The 23,153-nt window shown below is 32.4% G+C and overlaps 2 protein-coding genes across 7 annotated transcripts in view; both read left to right on the forward strand.

The window, feature by feature from the left end:
* The window catches only part of LOC145330498 (tubulin polyglutamylase ttll-4-like), a 436,474-nt gene extending 435,165 nt beyond the window's left edge, over positions 1-1,309 (forward strand). For 3 of the 5 annotated variants that reach the window (XM_080175127.1, XM_080175129.1, XM_080175128.1), the window contains one exon: positions 116-1,309. In XM_080175127.1, the coding sequence (XP_080031253.1) occupies positions 116-225 (110 nt within the window). In that variant the 3' untranslated portion in view covers positions 226-1,309. The remainder of the gene's footprint in view (positions 1-115) is intronic. The other 2 variants (XR_013883432.1, XR_013883431.1) reach the window with 2 other exon arrangements.
* Positions 1,307-21,628, forward strand: IntS3 (integrator complex subunit 3). Of its 2 annotated transcripts, none has more exons than XM_080175124.1 (39): positions 1,307-1,452; positions 1,916-2,014; positions 2,290-2,372; positions 2,558-2,639; positions 3,383-3,442; positions 3,723-3,784; positions 3,974-4,059; positions 4,390-4,456; positions 4,842-4,932; positions 5,608-5,723; positions 6,672-6,735; positions 7,350-7,429; positions 7,680-7,768; positions 8,205-8,296; positions 8,786-8,920; positions 9,353-9,436; positions 9,642-9,715; positions 10,020-10,098; positions 10,480-10,556; positions 11,404-11,467; positions 12,014-12,164; positions 12,280-12,381; positions 12,451-12,554; positions 12,727-12,822; positions 13,043-13,114; positions 13,443-13,519; positions 13,891-13,940; positions 14,244-14,353; positions 15,280-15,351; positions 15,929-15,998; positions 16,364-16,445; positions 16,945-17,045; positions 17,361-17,460; positions 17,759-17,915; positions 18,530-18,593; positions 18,948-19,078; positions 19,347-19,438; positions 19,801-19,943; positions 21,002-21,628. In XM_080175124.1, exons 1-39 carry the CDS (start codon positions 1,366-1,368, stop codon positions 21,148-21,150), a joined length of 3,594 nt encoding a protein of 1,197 aa, XP_080031250.1. In that variant the 5' UTR covers positions 1,307-1,365; the 3' UTR covers positions 21,151-21,628. The 2 variants fall into 2 exon arrangements, with proteins under 2 accessions (XP_080031250.1, XP_080031251.1); XM_080175125.1 differs by having other exon boundaries at positions 9,645-9,715.
* Positions 21,629-23,153: the final 1,525 nt, after the last annotated feature.

Here is a 23,153-nt window from a genome sequence, read left to right on the forward strand (position 1 = left end):
AACTTTATTTATTCTTGGCCAGTTTTTAGAGGTGTTTAAGATTTCTGAAAACTTGGATTCAAATTTCTAAATAGCTGGCCCCACTGTGAAATACTAGATTTCTTTTTCTTACCAGAAAGTGGAGTAGTGCTAACTGAAGGACACCCGACCTCCGAGGAACTCCCCTGTCTGGACAACAGATCTAGTAACATCATCATGGATAATCAAGCTTTTAACAAAGATTAAATTCACACATTTTTGTCCACAGTGTTCATCTATTCTTTTTTTTTTTAAATATGGATTTGTAATTAAAATTCACTTAAGAATTATTACTTATTTAATTTAGAGATTCCTTTCAAAGCTAAATAGCAAAGTTTATAATTATAAAAATTTAAAAAGATTCATATTGTGTAACTATCCATGTTTACTTAGTTTACACCTATTTTATGTAATGATAAGGGAGATGGAATCTTTAACTAATGAGATTCGCTGATTCAGTGAATGAGATGAGATTATATTAAGAGGTTGCATACCTAATTTTTTTTTTCCAGTCCTAAATTTTAGTTTTGTCTCTTAAATCATTGAATTCATTATCATATAAATCTACAATTTACTTTACTGTATCCTCATGAAAATAAAGCATTTATAGTAAGAATGTATCTTTAATATGCTTTGTTTTGAATTACCTACAATTTTTTTTTTTCATTTTCCTGAATTATGTTTAGTTTTAAGATACAGAATCTTTTTATGTAATTTAAAATTATTTTTTTAGGCTAAGCACTTTCAAGAAAAGTAGAAAAATAAAATTTTAAAAGTCACAATATTGTTTCACTTAGATGTTTTAATTTCTAGAATAATACTTTTAGTTGAAAGTGCTTTTAAGCTTTAGTTTTTAATCATCTGACCACCTATACCAGTTTTTATTTTATTGAATAATTTTAATCATGTATAAACTTTATTATTTTTTTCTCTATATTAAGAAGTTGTCTGAAATAATTTAGATTTTCTAAAGCAAATCATCGAGAATTTTCTTATCCGAAGTTTACAATGAACGAAAATTACTACATAGCAATAGTTACGCTTTTAGATTTTTCCATAGAATCAAACATTTCTCCCATCCCCTTTGGGAATTTTTTTATGCCATACTTGCAGAAAAAGGGGTTTTGCTAAATTTTGTATAATTGAAAATCTTTTTAAACCCAATCAAATATTGATTCTAAAAGTTTATACCCACATTTTACCTTTCTACCTATTGATATTATTGGTTAACCATGAATTTATCAAACAAAATCTACAAAATCACACAACAAACTCTTATTAATTTTTCAGATATTTTTAATTATGTAATTGATTGATTGATGAGCAGTTTGATGGAGTGATTGATTGATGGTAGACAAGATGGAGGTTGTAAAGAAGAGCGCGCCTGTGTCAAGGCTGTATGCGCACACTATCCTTGATACCAAAGACGAACAAGTAAGTATTTTTGAATAGTAGCGTATCTTTGCCTAATACTAAAAATGTCACAATATGCATTTCTTTGATTGTCAGGTTAATCATTCTATGTGTGGGTTAACTTACATGTGTATTGTCTTTGGGAATATTTTTTTTAAAAATGGAATCTCATCAGTGTCTCATACTCTAGCTTAGCAATTAAGATTTCCTGCTTAGCGTGTTGGAATGACGAGCTGACAAAGAAAAATAAAATGTAGATTTTTGTTGGTAATGGATCTTTCTCATGCTTTATGAGAATCATATTTCAAATAGCAACTTCCACGAAAATTGATGGCCAGCTTGTAATGTAACATAGAACACACTCAGCTGTGCGCAAAGCTAACTAATCTAATATTGGCCTAATTATCACGTACAGTGCATTTGAGACGTAACTTCAGAGAATCCGTGCTATAAACATCAACACTAATAAAATACAAATTTATAGGAAGAAAGATATGAAAAAGCAGCATCAAATCTTCAATCTTTGCTTGGAGGAAAAGGAGAGAAAGAAATTAATGATTCACTCAGTGTCCTAGTTGGAAAGGTAAGGATTTGTTTTAGTATTTAATTTATATTTATAATGATAAAATATAAGGGAATTCTTTTTGAAACAAAAGTACCTATTTGGCGATAAAAAGAGGACAAAAAGAAGTTCGAAAATATTTATACTAATTTTATCTTTGTTAGCTGGGGTCCAAAGAGTCACTTCTAATAAAATTTTTAAAGAGTTTTTTTAATCTTTAATTTATGTTCCAACCTATGTTTAATTTATGGTACATTATTGTTATGAAATAAAAAATCATTAGGTATTTTTTTCAGGATACAAAGAGTCATGAAGATATCTGTCTGGGATTTCTTGTTCTAATTCTAACAGAAGCTGATAATGCACAAAAACATTACAGGTGAATTTTAACTTTTCATTTTTGTTGTCTTAATAATTTTCTTATAACATCCTTTATACCTATTTGTTATTAAACAGTGGCTACTCCCCTAGCACCTTGTGGCAGGCTTTGTGGCAGGCTTGTACCAGGAAATTTATACTTGAAAAACTATATCATGACACAAAATAAATGTTAATATTTTTCAGACACCTTACTCTGATATCCCGAGATGGATTCAAATGTGTTATAACAGAACTATCAAAACTAATATCGGAAAAATACTTAAAGGTAGGAATTATTTTGTTGCTTGATAAGTGTGTAATTCTATCTGCTAATGTATTTAAATGTTATTGTTAGTTTTATGCATATAAATTGTGTACTTTGTTTAAATATCTGGCTGACATATCTGGCTGACTTCATATAACTTTTTAGGCATTTTCGAGAAAAAAAGGCTTATAGTTTTCACCTTTTTCAGCAATTAAAAAAATAATGCTCTCTCGTCTCTAATGGCTTCCAAAACAATGGCCTCTATCTCCTAAAAGTTTATGTGTGTGTGTCATATTTTCTTAATCCCTGGTATTAGTTTCATTTTAAAAAGGCCTAATGTTTCTTTATAAATATTCTCGTTAAAATTCAGTAACCTGCATAGGATATTGACACCCCTCTGAAACTAAAATCGAGGGGGGGGGGTGTAGGGGAAATGTATTACAGACAACAAGAGGGGTGTTATTATCAGAAGGGGTAGAGTTATCTCCCTCGGTGTCCATTCCCTACAAAATCAACACCCAAAAGCAAGAAAAAGCGTCCTTTGACTGGTGATTTGACGGGCAAAGCGCGCAAATTTTATTTTCACACTCGCCTTAGTTTTTAGGGAATTTTTTTTTAATGGAATGAATACTTTGTGGTTACTATGAGTATGCACCCTCCTCAATTGTGTTTGGTGGGTTGATACTCCCTTTTTTCTGTCCATATCTCTGCTTGCATCTATGATTTATGGGGTTTTTTTACAACTCAATATATTTTATTGTTAGTTGAAGGAAGAAGTAAGAAAACAGTTGCTATGGTTTATCAAGGAAATGATAAAAAATCAGGTAGGATATTTTATTATTATATCAGTATTAAAGAAAATACAACTTAAATTTCATAGAAAGGAACATTTATTGGGAGAAGAATTAAAAACTAAAATTGAAGGGCGTTGGTAAAGCCAACGTTTCAAATGAAAAGCGGGAAAAACTTTTTAAAAATAGTAGAAAATCGCTTTGAATACAAAGCCCACAGATGGAGTGCATCCGCTAGTGGCATTATAAAATGATAGTAAAATAAGAAACTGTAAATAAGATTAACTGTTATGAATGTAAAACTATGTTTTAGGTATCAAGCATAGATGGTTTATGCTGGACCCTGATGAGACAAATAGCTGGGGGCGATCTCAGGTATTTTTAATGAAGCTTATTTTTTTTGCAAGTTAAGTTTAAATGCATCTAAACAAATATACAAATGTTTAGTCCTTAATAGTTTAAGGCAATTAAAAACAAATGCAAAGAGAAATATTGTTCAGTTTCATAAATGTTTTTGTTTATGAATAAAAAGAAAATAGTTAATTGTTTGAATATTTTTTTTAGTCAAAAGAACCTGTGGTTATCTGACACTCTAATGGACCTGTACATGGAAAATAGAGCTTGGTTGGAAAGATTTCAATTTCTCTATCTCAGGAAAATAAATCTTTAATATTGTTCCCCTCCTCAAAGATTCAATAGCATAAAGATATTTAGAGATTTGTCAATGCAAGATTCAAAGAGAATTTAATTTTCATCCAGTTCATTTTAAACAGATTTTTTAATGGGAATAACTATTTATTTTCAACTTCTGAATGACAAAAGATGTTAAAATTGAGGTAACTACAGTGATAGGATAGTGTAATATAATCTAATATTCCGGCATTTATGTGATAAAGGGTGTAGATGAGTTTATTCCTCATTGTCCTATCCATCCCTAGAAAAAAAACTTGGTACCAAAAACATATCAAAGATTTGTTTCTTCAGTGTTGTGTATACATATCTAAGAATTATTGAGGATCATGCCCATGCAAACCTAGCTGCATTACGGTAAATAATATTTTTTTGCTTCGAAACAGATTAACATCAGCTGAATTAGAACCGGTTCTCAGCCTTACTGAAAAATCATGTATTGCATTGTTAACAGACATTTTTACGAATTTAAAAATAATAATCATAAAATTAACTTCAGTTTTCTTCATTTTATTACACCTAGCTGTCTACAATACGATTTTATTAAATTTTAGTTATTTTATCAAAATCTAAATTCTACGTGCCCTGCACATAAAAGGATGTTTAAAATAAATTCAGCTTATTTCCCCGGGAACAAAACCAGTTCCAATCCGAAAAGAAAAGTATTTCTTAGGTACCTAATAGTTTTATAAAAATTGTCATAAGTTTTTTTGCACTATTTCTGTCATATTTATTTTTGTAGTACAAAAGAAGTTCACTTTGTGGTTGGACTGATCAGAGACAGGTTCACTGACGTCATCAATATTGGCAGGGACTTTGTCAGGCTACTACAGGTTAATATTTTAATTTAATTATAGTTCTCACCTTTTCTCCTCAATTACATAAATTGATATAAAAATACGTGGATATTATGACAGGAGAATGATTGTTTTCAATTTTTATGGCTATTTCCCCTGTCATTTATTTGTCAGTTAATTCATTCTTTCGGAATGGAGGGGATGTTTTTTTTTATTTTAGCCCGCAACAAGTTTTACTTTATTAAGTAGAGAACATGGAAATCTGTTGTAAGATCCAAATAATTCAATCCATTATTACGTACGACTTCCGTTTTAAACAGTCTAATATAAAAGGTTAAAGTTTATTTTCTGTGTTATGAACTTCGTAGGAATTAATTTTAGACTTCTCATTTAAAAGTGTAACATTTGAGAAAATTATGCCTATAGTTACATCTTGGTCTGTTTAACACAAAAAAATATCCTAATTGTTATCGATAGAATAGCTTAAATTGGACCAAACAACTTACACGGGTCCTTTTTCAATGTTTTGCTTTACTTATCAATCAACAGTCTCAGATTTGAATGGAAAATAATCTCCTACATTTTTAGAAAGTTTTATATGTTAATTATCTTACTAAAAGTCCCTTTTTAATGAAGTAATATATGCAAATTTCATGAAATTATAGCATACAAAAATACTTTTTTTTTCTTATTCCATTTCCAATATTTCAGAATATAGCCCGTATTCCCGAGGTTGAGGAGTTATGGAATGATATGCTACACAATCCCTCGGCTCTGGCCCCAAATTTCAAGGGGATCACACAGTTTATGACAACCAGAACTTCAAGGTATGGAATTTTAATAAAGGGGGGGTTTTTTAATGCAACCATCTCGTAATCAATGATTAAATGGTACTTAGAATTCGAATTTCGATCTGAAATTGTGCATGAATAATCCTTGGTAGGTCTATTTTCCCTAAATCGAACAAAAAGTTGGAAAAGTAACGGCTGGCGGCTCAGCCGTTTAGCCGTTTTTTGCCTATTTTCAGGGCAAATTCATCATTAATTACGTAGAAATCAACTTTTTAAAACATATTTTTGGTTTAATTCATGTTAAATGATAGCAATAACAGTTTTTTAAATTTCTAGTACCAACAGCTACCGGCTAGAACCGTTTGATAAGGTTTTAGAGCGAAATAAAGTATTATGTGGAGATAGGTTTCGTGACTAATATGCTCTTAAGATAGCAAAAAAATGGGAAAACAGCTAAGCCGCCAGCCGTTAGCCGTTACTTTTCCAACTTTTTGTTCGATTTAGGGAAAATAGACCTACCAAGGATTATTCATGCACAATTTCAGATCGAAATTCGAATTCTAAGTGCCATTTAATCATTGATTACGAGATGGTTGCATTAAAAAAACCCCCCTTTTATAAATAAATTTTATAGGTAAATGTTTAAAATACCTTATTAATTTTAATAAGGAAAATTTTGCAGAGCATTGCTTTTCCTTATTTTGTTTAAATATAAATAACGGTTACCTCCTCATCTGGTATGTTTTAATCTTTGAAAATGTGATTTAAATTAACTAGCAGCAGCCTCTAGTGACACTTAAAAAGATGGGAGTTAGGTAAGAAATTTTTCCTCAAGGAAGGGTCATTAATATATTTCTAAAACCTTGGTTGGACCTATAAGTAGCTTCACTGTAAGGAGAACCATATCTATCCAGTGGTAAGCGAGATCTTTCGGTACACACTTACAGACAAACAACGTATTTATGATATAAATGTTTTTTTTAGGCGATTTCTGCAGTCACGGATTACTCCAGATATGGAAAAGAAATTAGTTTATCTTACTTCTCAGGTTTGAACAAAACTATTTATATTTTTCATACATTAATAGAAGATTTTAAGGGATAAGACAATTGGATGATTCATTTATGTACTCGTCAACCGTGATAAACAAAACTAGTCAAGAGATTTAGTAAAAGTACCCAAAGTTTTTAGCCATCTAATGAGAGAACTTGTTTTAAAAACTTTAGATGCCAGTCTTACACTACAATATCCTCTCCCTCCGCGATTAAAATGATTCAAGTCACCTTAAACAATCTGCTTCTTTTTGATTAGCGTTGCAATGCTGCATATAGAATATACGGGGATGATATTATGATAAGGAAAATTTGTCTTCAATTTTGGTTGCTATCTTTCTAGTCATTCATTTGACTGTTCGTTCATCCTGTAGGAGGGGAGGGTATGAGGTAAAGAGGGGGATGGGGGGATCGTTATTTTAGCTCGCTGCAACTTTCAATTTATTAGAGCATAAAATAAGATAATCTGGTGTAAGATCCAAGTAATAATAAATACATTGCCGTGGCATACAAACTTACTAGTGGCCAATTTCTATTATGAATATCTTTCTAAGATAATACTTCTTGTTGTAGCTGCGCTACTCATGGACAAAAATTGTTCTTGTTTCAGGTTCGGTTCGGATCTCATAAAAGATATCAAGACTGGTTCCAGAAATCATACCTGGCAACTTTGGAGAGCCAGACATTAAGGTAGCAACTTGGATAATCATGAAACTTTAGAATGAGATAAAACAAAGACTTAAATACATGAAATATTCTGAATTAATGAATAAAATATTGCTATTAAAAGCTACAAGTACTTAATTTTTAATAGGTAGAATAGTTAAAGATTATAAATTGAAACTATTGAACAATGATACCTAATGTTTTACTCTTTTGCTTGGTCCTATAACTTTTCTTTGTACTAAGCTCTAATACCTACACAATAATTCTTGTTCAGATGTGACCTGATACGATTTATAGTAGGAGTTATTCACCCAACAAATGAGTTGCTTTGCTCCGATATCATTCCTAGATGGGCTGTAATAGGTAGGTGATACTTTTCTGTAAGAACTCCTATTTGGATGCTAAGCTAAATTTTTTACCTTTTGAGGAAATTGGTGGTGGTAACAGATTTATAGTATAGATGTATATACAGACAACTACCTCCCTTCCTTTTTCAAAGACCTCTTTCGTCTGCTTCTGAATTATTTTCTGCTACTTGGCTGTGTTAATATAAGCGACACCATTGGTTGATTTTCAATGACCCAATAGAAAGTTTGCACAAATCGGTTGCTCTGGGGAGATACAGTTATTTAACCCTTTCTGCCCTTAGTGTTTAGATCTAATGTGATGGTAATCATTAAATTCTTTAATTCCTTTGGCATTTGATGAAAAAATTCTTTCTATATAAAAAAAAATATTTGATAAGTCGACTAAAATTGCCGAAAAAAAAATTTAGGTGCTACAAATTTGTGTATTTTAGGTTGGCTATTGACGACTTGTACAAATCCTGTGGCCGCCAGTAATGCCAAACTAGCTCTTTTCTACGACTGGCTTTTCTTTGATCCAGAAAAGGTATTTTATTTAGGGACTTTTGATGGAAGAGGGGGGGGGGGGGAGTCGACCTTGCACTTTACATTTTACTTCTAATAAGAAAAAGTATTAAAAAGATTGGGGGGGGGGGGGGGGGGTTTACATGGGACTATTTCTCTTCGTAGGGTGTATGTACCCTCTCCATATTGGTCCAGGTGTTAGATAGATCCTTCAGTAAAAACAAACTGACAGACAGCATGTTACTTTTATAAAGGGATATTTGTAAAAATATATCCGTTTTTGCATGCTGTCATGAAATTGATTTAATAATTGTGAGCATGCTTGGACAATAATCAGAGATTAAGGTGTAAGACAATGGAAGATAAATTGATACGACTTCCTAATTAGGATAAACAAAATTAAATCGAAATTATTGATTGAAAAGATTGGAAACTAAAAGTTTAAATTCAACCAATCAGTATTCAATCCAAGTGCCCAAAGTTTTAGAGCTTACAAATAATATTTTTTAAGGACAACATAATGAATATAGAGCCCGCAATTCTTGTGATGCACCACAGTTTGCGGCCTCATCCTGCAATCACCGCCACCCTGCTTGACTTTCTCTGCAGGATTATCAATAACTTCTATCCAGCGGGTATAGACCAGGTATCTTTCTTTTTCTTCCCAAAAAAAATAACCTAACCTAATCTAAAATAAGCATGAAAACTAAAAGCTGCTGTGACATGACAAAAAATACAAAAAAACAACTTTTGATGCTACCCACCATTTTACCTGTAAATAATAAACAATAAAATATTTCTTTGATTTTTGTCTCCCACATTTCTAATGATAAAAATTTTCAGTGCTACAAAAGTCAAAAAAATTATCAATTCTACTCCGTAATTTGAATTACGGATTCTGGTTTTTGGTCCTAAATTTGGGGCAAAATCGGGGATTCGGATTGACAGCCCTATTAATTATATTATCATCAACAATTATAAACATTATTATTTATCACTGCAATTAATCTTGACGTCTTACAGTTCAACTCTTGAAATATTCATGTGTTGTTTATGGAATGTTTTATTCTTGTTTTAGGTTAGAAATGGTATCTACTCATCATTACGCCAGATAGTGGACAAGAAAGTTCTCTCCTCACTCACACCTCTGTTTGATAATCAGGTTAGGTTAAATATATTTTGGAGATAATATATTGGCTTTAAAGCAGGCCCAACCTTGCTCGGGATCTTTTAGAAAAGTGCTTTCATATTATATTCTAATGATTTTTAAATGCAAAGATGAGAATATTAAAAGAATAGCATAAATGTTTCTTCCAAAAATTATTTTAAAGACTGATACCAAGTGATTTACGCATTGTTATTTTTAGAAGTTGGACAAAGAATTGAGATCAATGTTAAAAGACAAATTTGGAGCTTTCCTTACCAAGGAGGAAGGTGATAGGTAAGGCATAAACCTGCGGAGCCAATTTTAAGAGATACCTTAGGTTTTAGGATTGTAAATAAAATTCATGTTAACACCAATTTTGTCAAACTTGCGCTAAGCCTCAAAATGTATTTTTCTTTAGTTTAACCCATCCTGTCAGTTTGGCGTAATAAGTATATTTTAAAATCAAACTTCCAATCTTGTGTGTGGATTTTACCATAAATATGGGACAGTTGACTTTTCATTTAAAAATAAAGGCATTGGATTAGGTACAAAAAAGCTTTTTTTTTAAAGATTAATATTGAAGAAATTATGTGTTTAGATTGGACCCTTCAATGATGGACGGGAACGAGATTATACATTTGGATACTGAGGGTGGGCCTACTTTCAGTGATGAAGAGGTTGGATATATATAACTTTTTTTTCTGTTAGTGTATTTTTACTACCACCAATACAGTTATTGTGTTTTTAGCAAGGTTGTTGTAAAACTGTGAATTTGACAAAATTATGTTGATATAATCTGCTTTCAACAACACAATTTTGTTGTCAAATCTAAATCTCAAGGCATGGAACCTAAATACAGTTATGACACTCTCATTTAATTTATTTTAATCCCTGGCCAGCCATGTACAGTACAATGTATATGGGTTTTATAGATTACCTACAATACATCTATTTTGTTATATATTACCACTAATGTATCTAAAATTGTCAACAAAAAAAAGTTTTACTAATCAGTATCACTCTCTCTTTATATTTTTACTATCTATGTGTAACTATAGGATGATGAAAGTATAAGTGGAGGACTTCCCTCACTGCAACCAACCTCTCCGGATGATATCAGCATAATTGGCTCAAGGTTTTCATACAATACAGTCAATACTTTCAAATTTAGCAATCAAGAAATGTTTGAAATAATCATGAAATTTTAATTTAATTTCAGTTTAAAAACTTGGGTCGGAAAATTTCCTTTTGCCATTTCAATAACAAAAAGCTTAGGTAATTATTTTGAAGTGTTAGATGGAATAAAAACAGAAAATTATTATTTAAGAAATTTGATAGCCGTTTTGCTTTGAAACTGGTAAAATTTTAATTATGTTTATGAGGGGTAACAGATCTATAGTATAGATGTATATACAGACAACTACCTCCCTTCATTTTTCAAAGACCTCTTTCGTCTGCTTATAAATTATTTTCTGCTACTTGGCCGTGTTAATATAAGCGATACCATTGGTTGATTTTCAACGACCCTTTAGGAAGGTTGCACAAGGTGGTTGCGATGGGGAGATACAGTTATTTAACCCTTTCTCCCTCTAGTGTTTTACTCTAATTGAAGGGTGTTGAATAGACTAAAATCAACGATTACTAAAAACCGCGTGACTAACTACATCATAACTAGAACAAACTGCATTTTTATGAAATTGCAAATATTTATCCTATTATATAAAGTACTAAGGTTTTTTTTACTACAGCTTAAGATTTCGATTACCACTGAAACGATTAGTTTCTCCATTTTAGGGAAGCTTCACATAGGTCTTGGGATGGTTTTAGGCAATTTTTTTTTTTAGATTTAGGTCGTTGGATAGTTTTAGGCTATTTTTAACCCATTTCTTTCTCTACATATACAACGCCTCTAAATGCTAGGGGCGCAGCTGCTAGTTTGTAATATTGTAAGTATTGTATGAACCCTACTTAACCAAACCTAGTATGATGAGCAATACTCCAATAGCCAGCTATGCTAACAGTGCTGTACAACCATCAGCTATTACTACAGGAAACTAACTTGAAATTTATATAACTTGCATCAAAACGACACACAACATAACAAGGACGACACCAACCTTAAAAGTGAAACTCTTAAATCAAACGGTAGAACAAACGAACATGAACATTTTTTATGCTTACATTAAGACTTTATTATAGAGATGCTTCCCGTAAAGTTTTATACCTTGTTGTCCTGGGAATCAGTGTTCTAAAAATCGGATGATCTTTTAAAAAAAGTACGAAATTTCTGTTAACGATTATAATATATAGTTGCTGTACATAACTGTTAGATGAATCATCATCCAAAGTTTGAAATCAATAGACCATTTCAATCATACCTAAATTAAAGAAATGAGCTAGCCGTTACGCACGGACGCACGTACAGAAATTATATAAGAGCTTTGCCTTTAAAAAGCATTTTCCTATTATGAGATTACTCAAAGATTTTTCTTCAAAACAAATAAATTGAATTCTATTCTAATGTTAGTTATTTTGCATATTATTGTACAAAAACAGGATGTTTGTAAATAGCATAATTCAAGTAATTTTTAAACAGGACAACAACAAGCTGCCAAGCTGACACCCGCTGCTTCGACAGCTCCTTTGGCAGCCACAGTCACGCTTCCACCCATAGCAGCTGGTCTTGCTAATCCTCTGCTGACATCAGCTAATACCACAACAACCTCAGGCGCCAGCAAATTGACAGGAATAGATCTAAATAATGATAAAACAAGTATCTACTTATTCATTTTTGAATAACCATTGAAATGTCTTCAAAATTATCTAAATAATTTTGATTTATTTTTATCTATTTTAATCAGGATCTGAAAGTAACCTACTTAGCTGTGTTGGTGGGGGCAATGGAGTTACAAATAATAAAACAGAAACTAACAATGGAATGTCTTCGCTTTCTATTCTGGGTAAGTTAATGAATAATGTTTAATCGCGACATCTATTGAATGAAATCCTAACTAATGTTTTTTGTTCAGAATCACATTCTCCGAGTGGGATGGGAAATAAACGCGGGAACAAACACAAACAAGAAGAGATGACGACTTCTTCCAATGGTGAAAGAGACGAAGAAGTTTGCCAGGTTATTTATGTTAACTTTTTGTTATTTTGTAAATCTTTTTTGCGTTTTTAAATTATGCAGCATTTAAAATTCATCTTCAGAGATAGTTTAATTTTTATACCTGATGTTAGATATGTGTGCAACACACGAAAATATGCGCTAAATATCTAAGTTAGATTATTCTATGTTTTAGAATATTTTGGAGAAATTGGAAGAATTACGAGAGGAACGGGACAACAATGAACGTGGCTGTGAAATCATGGACCAACTTGTTCAGATTTTAATGCAGGTATTATCATTAAATCAATAAAATAGACATTGGTGTAATGTAAAAAATAGAATAAGGTATTGCATATTTGAATTAAAGACGTATTCCATGGATTACCATCTCCTTTCGCCACATACTTAATACGATATTAGAGAAACTACCAATAAAAATTTAAGATATGGGTATTGGCCCATTGGGTATTGATGTGAATCTTTTCTACAATTTATTTATTTTCTTTTAGGAGCAAGTTGATGGGGAGGAAGCTAAGCACGTGGCCGAGAAAATGTCCGACATATTGAGAAATCAATTTGAGGCATGGTTTGGTTATAGGCATAAGTAATACCTATTATGTAAAAGATTAAAAAGAAAGGAAAATCACGTTTTCTTTGATTAAAATGTTATTTGAAATGGCAAGTATTACATAGATTGGATTTTGATAATTAGGCCAGGCTTTCTTCTGATTTGTCGGATGCAAAAGAAAAAGAATCTTTGCTAAATTGAAATATTGCTAATGGAAACAGTCCTGAGAAAAGATTGATAAATTAGCTAAATTACTGTTAGGTAGTGCGATGATTTTGAAGTGACTTTGTAGAAATTTGTATCGCCTTTTATTTATGCTTATATTCAAACCATGCTCCTAGGGGAAAATATTTCCAGAAGTTGCCACCCTTGAAAACATTGAGGACAGTGTAGGACAACCTTTGTTTGTGGTTTTCAGGTTAGTCAAACTTACTACAAATATATCCCATATAAAATGTGCCATTAGACCTGCAGTACAATTAAGGCATCTCTTGAGAGTGACAAACGCCTTTAAGATCATTTTATTTTATTTCAATGTTTTCTCTTTTCTTTTTTATTACTAGCTGCTGCCTATCTACCATAAAAAGGGTTAGAAAATAGCTTTAAATTATCTCAAAAATAAATAGCCTGAAGCCATCCTGGGACTGAGAGGCTTCTCGAAAAAGAAGAACTCGTTCGATTCAGTGAGTACAAATGTTAACGGACAAATATACTAAACCAAAACATTCATAACTTATTTATGTTTAAACAACAACAACATCTAAATTGTAATTTATGATTTTGATTTAGGACCTTATGTGAAATCAGTGATATTGATCCTAATCGACAACCAATTTTAGCAGGAACAAATGATTTATATATTTATTCATTTTATTTATTAAATTAAGATTTTTCTCATCAAATACCTATACTCTTATTTTTATAACTGCCATAACTTCAAAAAATTTCGTCTACTTCTGCATGAACTAAAGGACTTTCTTGGCCCAATTACGTGCGTAACTCCTTTTCCAGCACAGTTTAGGATAGAATTGCAAGGTTGTTTGTCTGACTAATGTCATTTACTGTTATAAACATATGAAAGGAAAGATGTAAAGGCAGTTTTCTAATATTAATAATAAATAAAAATCGTATGTTTTGCTGTACAGTGTTGGCTGAACTTTACGGGCTTCAACCTCGGCTTGGCTATTACCTTCTGTATTTTCTTAAAACATACAACAAACTTGATTCAAAGTCCAAAGCAAATCTTTACAAGGCAGGCCAATATTATTGGAGATATGTGAATGGTCATTGGTAGGGTCCTTAACCTTTAGAGGCGATTGGGAGTAGATTATAAACATTTCTTTTTAAAGGCCTATATTTTTTTTAAATCCGTACTTAGCTTTTATGATAATTTTACTCTCTGCCTTTATTGCTCCCAAAGTCTTAATTGATGACATGGTAGATAAGAATGTCGCAGTACTTTTGTTGTCGATATATCACAGAGATCAACGAGGGGGTGAAAAAAAGGGGGGGGGGGGGGTTAAAAAAAACAATAAAATTTAAATAAACTACTATTTTCACTTTTTTTCACACAAAATATTTGAGATTGTTTTTGTTTTCACTGGATAATAAAATGTTTACTTTATTTTTAAAATCAATAAAAGGTTTTTAAAAAATGTTAAAATCACTTGGTGAGTGTTTTTTTTTTTAATTATGTCTAAACGACCAATAAAAAGGAATTAATTCCAATTGGGAAAGGAGAATACTCCACAGGTAGGATGGTTGGGGTCTCGGGACGTGAGTTAGCCTAGCTGCCACCACATAAATAAAGGCATAAACTCACTCACCTCGCATTATAAAAAGCTTGTTCTGAAACAGGTACATTTGATGATTTCTTATACATTGATTTCTGTGATATATCCCGACTTATAGATCATTTAAACAACAAAGTAAGACGACATTCTGGCCATCCTGATTATGACTTATTCTTGACTATTTATGGAACTGTTCTGTAGATATATCTTTATGACTTAATGTACGGAACTGTTCTGAAGATTTATTATTGTAACTTTGTTTGTACTTTGATTGACAGCTAATGTTGTATCTTCTTTACCTAAACAAAGAACACATTAGTGTTGATCAGCGTAAGTATTGGGTTAACCCTGAATATACCGATGATGTTGGCCATCATTTAAACAGGATTTATGTGAAGCTATTGACGATAACAACAGTCTTGATATTTGTCTAGTAAATGACATGAGACAATGTCAGGTAAGATATTATTAGTCTTGATATTTGTCTAGTAAATGACATGAGACAATGTCAGGTAAGATATTATTAGTCTTGATATTTGTCTAGTAAATGATATGAGACAATGTCAGGTAAGATAGTCTTGATATTTGTCTAGGTCTTGATATTTGTCTAGGTAGTAAAATAACAATAATCTTGAATTTGTCTAGTGTCTAATAAAAATTGAGTTCGTTTAATAAAGACCCTTATTGATTTAATTGATTGATTGATATATTTGTAGAATGTAGATATATTGATTTTGACCGGTCCAGTAATTGATGGTAGGGAGTGGATACAAAACCGCGAATGTTACAAAACCGCGAAATTACAAAACCGCGAATGTTACAAAACAGCGAATGTAACAAAACATCAGGGAATGGACATTTTGTTTATCATCTTTGGGGTTGTACATCAATTTATCGGCCATTGTCTTATCCCTTTAGATCCCTGAATAGATTGTGTTATTGATTGATTTATAATAACATTGGTAGTTTTTATCAAATTGATATTGGTTTATTGGTTGACTGATTGATAACTATTGATTGATTGTTTAATTTAGGAGGATGATGTTAGTCTGTTTGTTTATCTTGTACCTGATATTTATACGCATTTCCAGAGAGCAGCAATAGGTAATAATCTTTTCAGTAATGCTTCCAAACAAGTTGATATCCGCTGGATTAGAACCGGTTCTCAACCCTACTAAAAATCATGAAATTAATGTCAGTTTTGTTAGGCCGGGACTTTGGCCCCTCGGGTTTAACAAAAAATGAATTAATTGAATAATTGCTGTTCTAAAAGTATCAACATATTTAAGATCTCCATAGTACATCAGTTCATACATCCAATAGAAAAATAAGAGAAATAAGCTCTATACTGATTCATGTAAAACTAAGTGTAAAAAGTAAATAGTTTATTTATTTATTTGAAATGAACACTAGGTATTTGTCTTAGTACCTAGCTATCTAAATTAAAACAAAACTATCTACCTATCTAGGTAACGAGGACCTGTTATACTTGGTTGTATCTTGTGTGGATGGAAGACAAATTCAGACACTTGTTTCACATATTATTGCCAGGTACCTTTTATCATAGGCACACGCTGTACCAGGGACCTTAATGGACGATACATTGATATAAATTCGAGGGTTATTTCAATGGATTTATTATTACATGGATCTTACACCAGATTATCATGTAATCTAACAACGTCAAACTTGTTGCAGGCTAAAAATCTATCCCCCCTATTACCAAATTCCCTCCATAACTACTGGAAGAACGAACTGAACAATAAGTGACGTGCATGTTAAGCAACCTAAATTGAAGAAAAATTTTCACCTGTCATAATATCCACGTATATACTGCGTCCATTTTTATATCACTGTTCTTAGCCTTGTTCTGTAAACTATGAGGGGATAGAGAAAAAGAAAGACTTGCATCATGCAGTACTGTAAATAGAATGATAAATTGTATAAAGCTTAAAATTAAACCCATAAATACATTAACACATTAAAATGGTGTAACAGAGAAATATTACATTTATTGTTTGATTATATTAATAGTTAATACTTTTTTTAGGGATTTTATTATGTTCCGAAAAGACAAATTTCAGCCAGTTATAAACATCAGTCTGACTTGGGAGACATTTGAACAGTATGCTTTGTGGCAACTTTTAAACAGTAAGTACCTAGTTATCTTCAACATAGATAATTAGGCAATTAACAAGAGTGTCAACATCCTAAAAATAGTAAGATCTCAAATAAATCAAGAAAACTAATGAAACCAGAAAATCATTAATGATAGTCCTAAGTCATTTGAGGAACATATGCTCTATCTACAAAAAAATATAATATTATTGTCTCCTTAAATGGCAATGATAAGAATATAAAAATGCATCCACGAAAATCCCATAAAATACCTTGGCATTTAATACCTTTTCAAAACTTGTGGCATGAATTCCTTTACAATACCAGTAAAATCTTTATTTATTTAAGGCCATGACATCCCAATTGATTGTCTGCTACCCTTGATACCAACCCTGAATTATGAAGAACATTCTGAGGCTCTCACACACTTCATGCATATCCTTAGAAGGTTAGGAAGCTTTTTTATTGAAGCTCAATTCAATTATAAATTCAATCTTGTAAAAAAAAAGTAGTTATCAAGATGTCTTTCTGTCTGTAGCAAAGGATCTCGCTAACCGCTAAATTGATGTGGTCTTCCTTTACAGTAAAGTTTGTATACATATGTACAGAAAAGATTTGTTACAACTTTTGGGGAGTTTAGCTCTATCCTCCCAAGAGATATTATAAGTGTTTGGTCGTCATCATTTCCATCCCCCCATTCTTCTAATTTACTCTGGAGGTCTCCGGGTCTTATGATGAATATTTAGGGAGAAGCCTACAGCAGAATTAATCAAGCACTTGATGTCACGTGAGCCTTTAGGCAAGGACATGTTTGTCAACTCTGTTCTCAGCAACTGGCTGGCGGGACAACAGGATGATATCAGGAAACTTGGAGAGTTCATCAGTACTCAGTTGGGAAAACAGGTAGTTGGATAGATAGATGATAGACTGATACACATAAAAACGGACAGACAGACAGTCAGTTACTGGCAGACAAGCCAACAGGGAGATATCAGGAAACTTGGAGAGTTCATCAGTACTCAGTTGGGAAAACAGGTAGTTAGATAGATAGATGATATACTGATACACATAAAAACGGACAGACAAACTGACAGTTACTGGGAGACAAGCTAACAGGATGATATCAGGAAATTTGGAGAGTTCGTCAGTACTCAGTTGAAAAAACAGGTAGATAGATAGCATCCATTGGATTAATAAGTGCTGTAAGTTTACATAAAAATTCCTATTAAACTGTGGTGAATTCTTTTAAAAAATTTGCCTCACTAAAATCAGTGAGGCTCACTAAAATTTAGAGGAGATAATTTTGCCTCACTAAAATTTTAATGAGGCCAAAAAAAATTTTAGAATTCACCTCTGATTGATTCAACCTAATTTTACTGATGAAGTGAAAAAAAATTCATTGCTCTTTATGACGTAAGTATGTCCCATTTATAACCAATAATGTGGTCGGATTGTTCCTACACTTTATTTCAATTGGACCTTTCTATAATTATTTTAAATTTATTTTTCTATTTTAGGCATCGCCCGCGGGAGGAAAAAGAAAACGCACCACAAATACAAATAAATCTCCTAACAGTTTAGGTAAATATTTGAAGAAAACAAGTTTTTAAATACATTTTATTAGTTTCTTATAGAGTTAAATAGATTTCGTTAAATGACAGTTGTGTTGTTACTTTAGACATAATTAGTGGCAGTGCCAAAAACATTTATGGGCTCTGTATTTGATTGAGGAGAAAGGTGGCTGAAAAAAACCTAAACCATCTCAAGCAGAAATTTCTATTTAAAAATTTAGCCTAGTAACATCCTTGAATCTCTACTAGGCTTTCCTAAAATGGAGAACTCCATCGGTTTAAATATTATTGAGATCTATTACGAACAAACAGAAACATAGCACTTTGACTCTTACAAGCTTCTATTTTGAAATTTGAATTTCAGGACGGTTAGCAGAAATGACATTGGGTCACCTGGATTTATTGCGACAAAACTGTAAAAACTATGATCTCTTTAATCTACGAAGCATTCAACATGCCCTGCAGACGGTCAGAAGTTTATGCACAGATTTTCAGGTATTTATTGTAGAAAATCTTTTTTTAATATCAGGGAGGGAGGGGACAATTGGTTGTTTATTACACTAGTTCCCAAGTTTTATAATAACCTTTTCTTATTCGTTGGCTTATGAACTTTGGGGATTTAAATTTGATTTTTATTTGTTAGTTCATTATATTGAGTGTCCAAACGTTTTAACCACTAATTCAAATCTGCAATAAAAGGCAGTAGGTAATCTATTTTTCATTTCAATAAGACATCAGTTATTATGAAAGCTATTATTTTTAGAAAAAGAAGTTTTGTGACCTGTTTGCTCTGGCAGATTCTGAAAGCGATGAAGCAGAAGACTCAAATTCAAGACAAAAATCCTCTAAAGCAAGGTAACATTTGGTTGAACCAAGTGTTAGCATGAATGGAGGGACCACTGGACTGTAAATTATTCTGAAACACAACGTTTGTAAAAACTTCCTTTCATTCGTTGGCTTTAAGAAATTTATTAAAACATGATTGGTTTGTTCAAATTAGGAATGTCTAAACTTTTCAATCAATTATCTTAATTTACAGAAGGGCAATACTTTAATATATTTGAGGATTTACATCAATTTATCATCCGCAATCTTTTTAAGAAAGACATTTTGATTTTGATTTTTTTCACAATTACCTCTTGTGTAAGAGAGTCAAACTACCAAGCAAAACTTCAAAAAAAATCTGTATTTTGATAATCCATAGAATTTTTTTTCAGGGTGGGTAAATCTCCAATGAAGGGCGGGAATAGGAAAGGAGGCGGTAATGCTGGTGGCGGAGCCGCCTCAAGTGGAGGCGGTAACAGAAACACAGAGTCTAGTGAAATTTCTGAATCTGAAGAAGAGGAAATTCCAGTTAAAGGTGATGATAAAATTTTTTAAAAGAAGTATTTTTGTTTGTCCTAAGAATTTTAATACTTAATATTTCAACTTATATAATTCTATTTGTCGAGACGGCAGAGGGTTTTGTCAGGGTTCTGTGTTACAGCCAATATGAGGGGCGAATTTTTAGTGCAAGGTGGATGGATACACCGCCAGGTGTCCACACACTCACTCAAAAGTCCCTTAATTAGTAAATAGGCGCGCGAATTTATTGGGGAGTGGCTAATTGAACCTTTAAACCCTTTATAGAGTGGTGTATCAGGGGGGTGTAGACCCATATCAAGGGGCGTGTAGACGGGTACACTAGGGCGGGTTCATATCGGAATTAGACAAAGAGGGGATGTGCAACAGATAAAACTAACTTAAATAAAATGTCTGACCGAAAAAGAATTTCGCTTCCTTACCCTTTATTTACCAACCTTACACCAACGACCAGAAATACAACTGTAGAGCTATTTGTAAATGAGAGTAAAAAATTTATTGAATGAGAACTATGGCTTCATGGTGCTCCTGGGAAAGGCCTTGAGTAGTAGAATCAGGAACTTTTGTCCATTTCAAAATATCTCGTTCCTAGCCTTAGAAATTACTAAAAAAACACCATTTTTAAAGATTTATTGAAAATTGTCCAATTTGTAGAGGTTTTATGAGGTTTTCTCAGGCTAGGAACGAGATTTTTTGAAAAGGTCAAAAGTTCCTGATATTACTCCTCAATGCCTTTCCTGGAAGCACCACGAAGCCATAGTTCTGATTCAATAAATTTTTGACACCCAATTACAAATTGCTATACAATTGAATGCCTGGTCGTTAGCGGTTTTAAGACTTAGGATAAATTTGAAATCATCCAGAGGTGTATTATACTCCTAAAAATCATTTGCAGATCCCCGCTTTGGTCTCAGAAAAAAATGTCCAAAATCGACCCACCCTAGGGTACACGCCTCTGATTTAAACAAACACATTCCCTAAATTTTATAGTTTTTTTATAGAAACCTATGTCACTTTCACCTGTATTTTGTTATTGATGTAATCTTTATGTTACAGGAAAAAAGCAGAGTAAAGATAAGGCAAAGCGTCCGCGGACCAACAAAGTGAGCTACAGAGAAATGGAAAGTACGGATAATGAGAGTGATGACGACGACATTAAGAAGACGCCGAAAAAGCGGAAAAAGATGAGTTCAGAGAGTGAATAAATGTTTTCGTGATTTAAGACGACATTATGGAAACATCGATAAACCAGTTATAAAATACATGGGTAAATTAGGGCAAACATTATTGTTATCATTAATATTTAAATGGTTTTACAGTATCATGTAAGAGAATGATTTGATTTTTGCCTGGTAGAAATATTCTTAGCAAAATAGTTTGTCTCTCAGTAAAATAGTACTCACTCATAAAAGTATCATAACAAGGGATTTACTCTTAAAATAAAAATGTAAATGGTATAGGTATATTATTAATTTGAAATCAATTTTGTCTGCAATTATTCTCAGTTGCATATAAATTTATCTATTTTTGTAAATTTTTTTCTACCGAAACCCTGTTTCTTACCAATTTAAAAAGATTTTTTTTATGATCATAATGCATAGCATAATGAAAATTAATAATAGGTATTATTTTGTTAAAATATGTATTTCTGTAGTGACTTAATAAAGTAAATTAAAAGTAAAACATAAATGTTTCAATCTTCTAGGGATAGAATAATATTTACAGCAAGGAAGACAACACCCATAACGCAAAGCCTTTAGATACACATACTCACTCTTAGAAATTAGAACAACCTTGGGGGACTTAACTTTTGATTAGTTGGTTTATTTAGTTGAGTTTCCAAACTTTTAAACCACTAATAGTAATCTACAGAAGGTGTAATCTTGTTTATCATTAATGGGATGTACATTATTGGCCAGTAGTGTCTTCATCCTTCATATCCCTGGTTAAATAATATAAATCATAAACTTTACACAACGTTTACTTGTTGCGCTACCCAATGTTAAAGTTGGTCCTTGTTTAATATTACACACACTAAATGGTTATAGTGTACATGGATATATATTGATAGGGGAAAGTTTACCGTCAATTTAGGTTGCCAATATGAAAATTGGTCAGTTATCTAGTAGGTGGGGATGGATGGTATCGATATTTTAGCCAGCTGCGAGTATAACTATACAAGAGTACATAAAAATTTGGTGCAACATCCATGTAACAATATATTGATTAAGTGAGTACAAACAAGATAATGTATTAAATATTTCTAAACGATCAGATTGATAAAATCTAATAATATAAAGGATGCAATTATGGGCAGGGTTGGGGCATTATATTTAGTATTAATCAGTACATAGGCGTCCAAGGGGGGGGGTAATGGGCCATTTGGCATCCCCAAACGATTTTGGGGGTGCCGTAGGCACCCCCAAAATTTTTTGAACAATACCCCCCCCAAAAAAAAATTACCCCTACCTTGGGGGTGCCGTAGGCACCCCCAACGATTTTGGGGGGGGTAATTACCCCCCCCAAAATAAATGTTCTTTAAAAAAAATTTTTTGGGGGGGGTATTTACCCCCCCCAAATTGAATGTTCTTAAAAAAAAAATGGGTATAGTCCTTTCCACGACATCCCTCCATAAGGAGCGATTCTTCGTATTTTTCACAGTAGCTTTTCTCCTATTTCTAGCCCCTGCGGGGGGCTCTAACCCTGCGGGGCCAATTACCTAACCCTGTGGGGCAATCACCTAACACAATATAACCTAACCTAACCTAAAATAACCTATAAAAAGCCATTTTAAAAATACGAAGAATCGCTCCTTATGGAGGGATGTCGTGGAAAGGACTATACCCAAAAAAATTTTACTGAAAATTTTTTTTTGGGGGGGGGATCTATGATGTAATTGTAAAGCACTGAAGATTCCATAAAATAGATACCTAACTAAATTAAATATTTCATTAAATAATGAAAAAGAATTTCTATAGGCGATTTCTTTTGGGAGGATGTCAGGGTGTCTCAAAACTAGTTATAAAACTTACCAGGACCTATAAGACGCTTCACTTTAAAGTATAATCATATTGGTTCATTGGTTAGTGAGTTAATTATTGTATTTTTATGTTCTAAAGAATGAGATACTACTATATATTTGAATAGTAGTGGCGCCCTTAGCATCTAAGAACTCGTGTTTTCTAAAGGGTAAAAAGGGAGGAGAAAA

The sequence above is a fragment of the Acartia tonsa genome, chromosome 10, assembly GCF_053477335.1.
Source record: "Acartia tonsa isolate MP-2025a chromosome 10, ASM5347733v1, whole genome shotgun sequence".
Classification (NCBI taxonomy): domain Eukaryota; kingdom Metazoa; phylum Arthropoda; class Copepoda; order Calanoida; family Acartiidae; genus Acartia; species Acartia tonsa.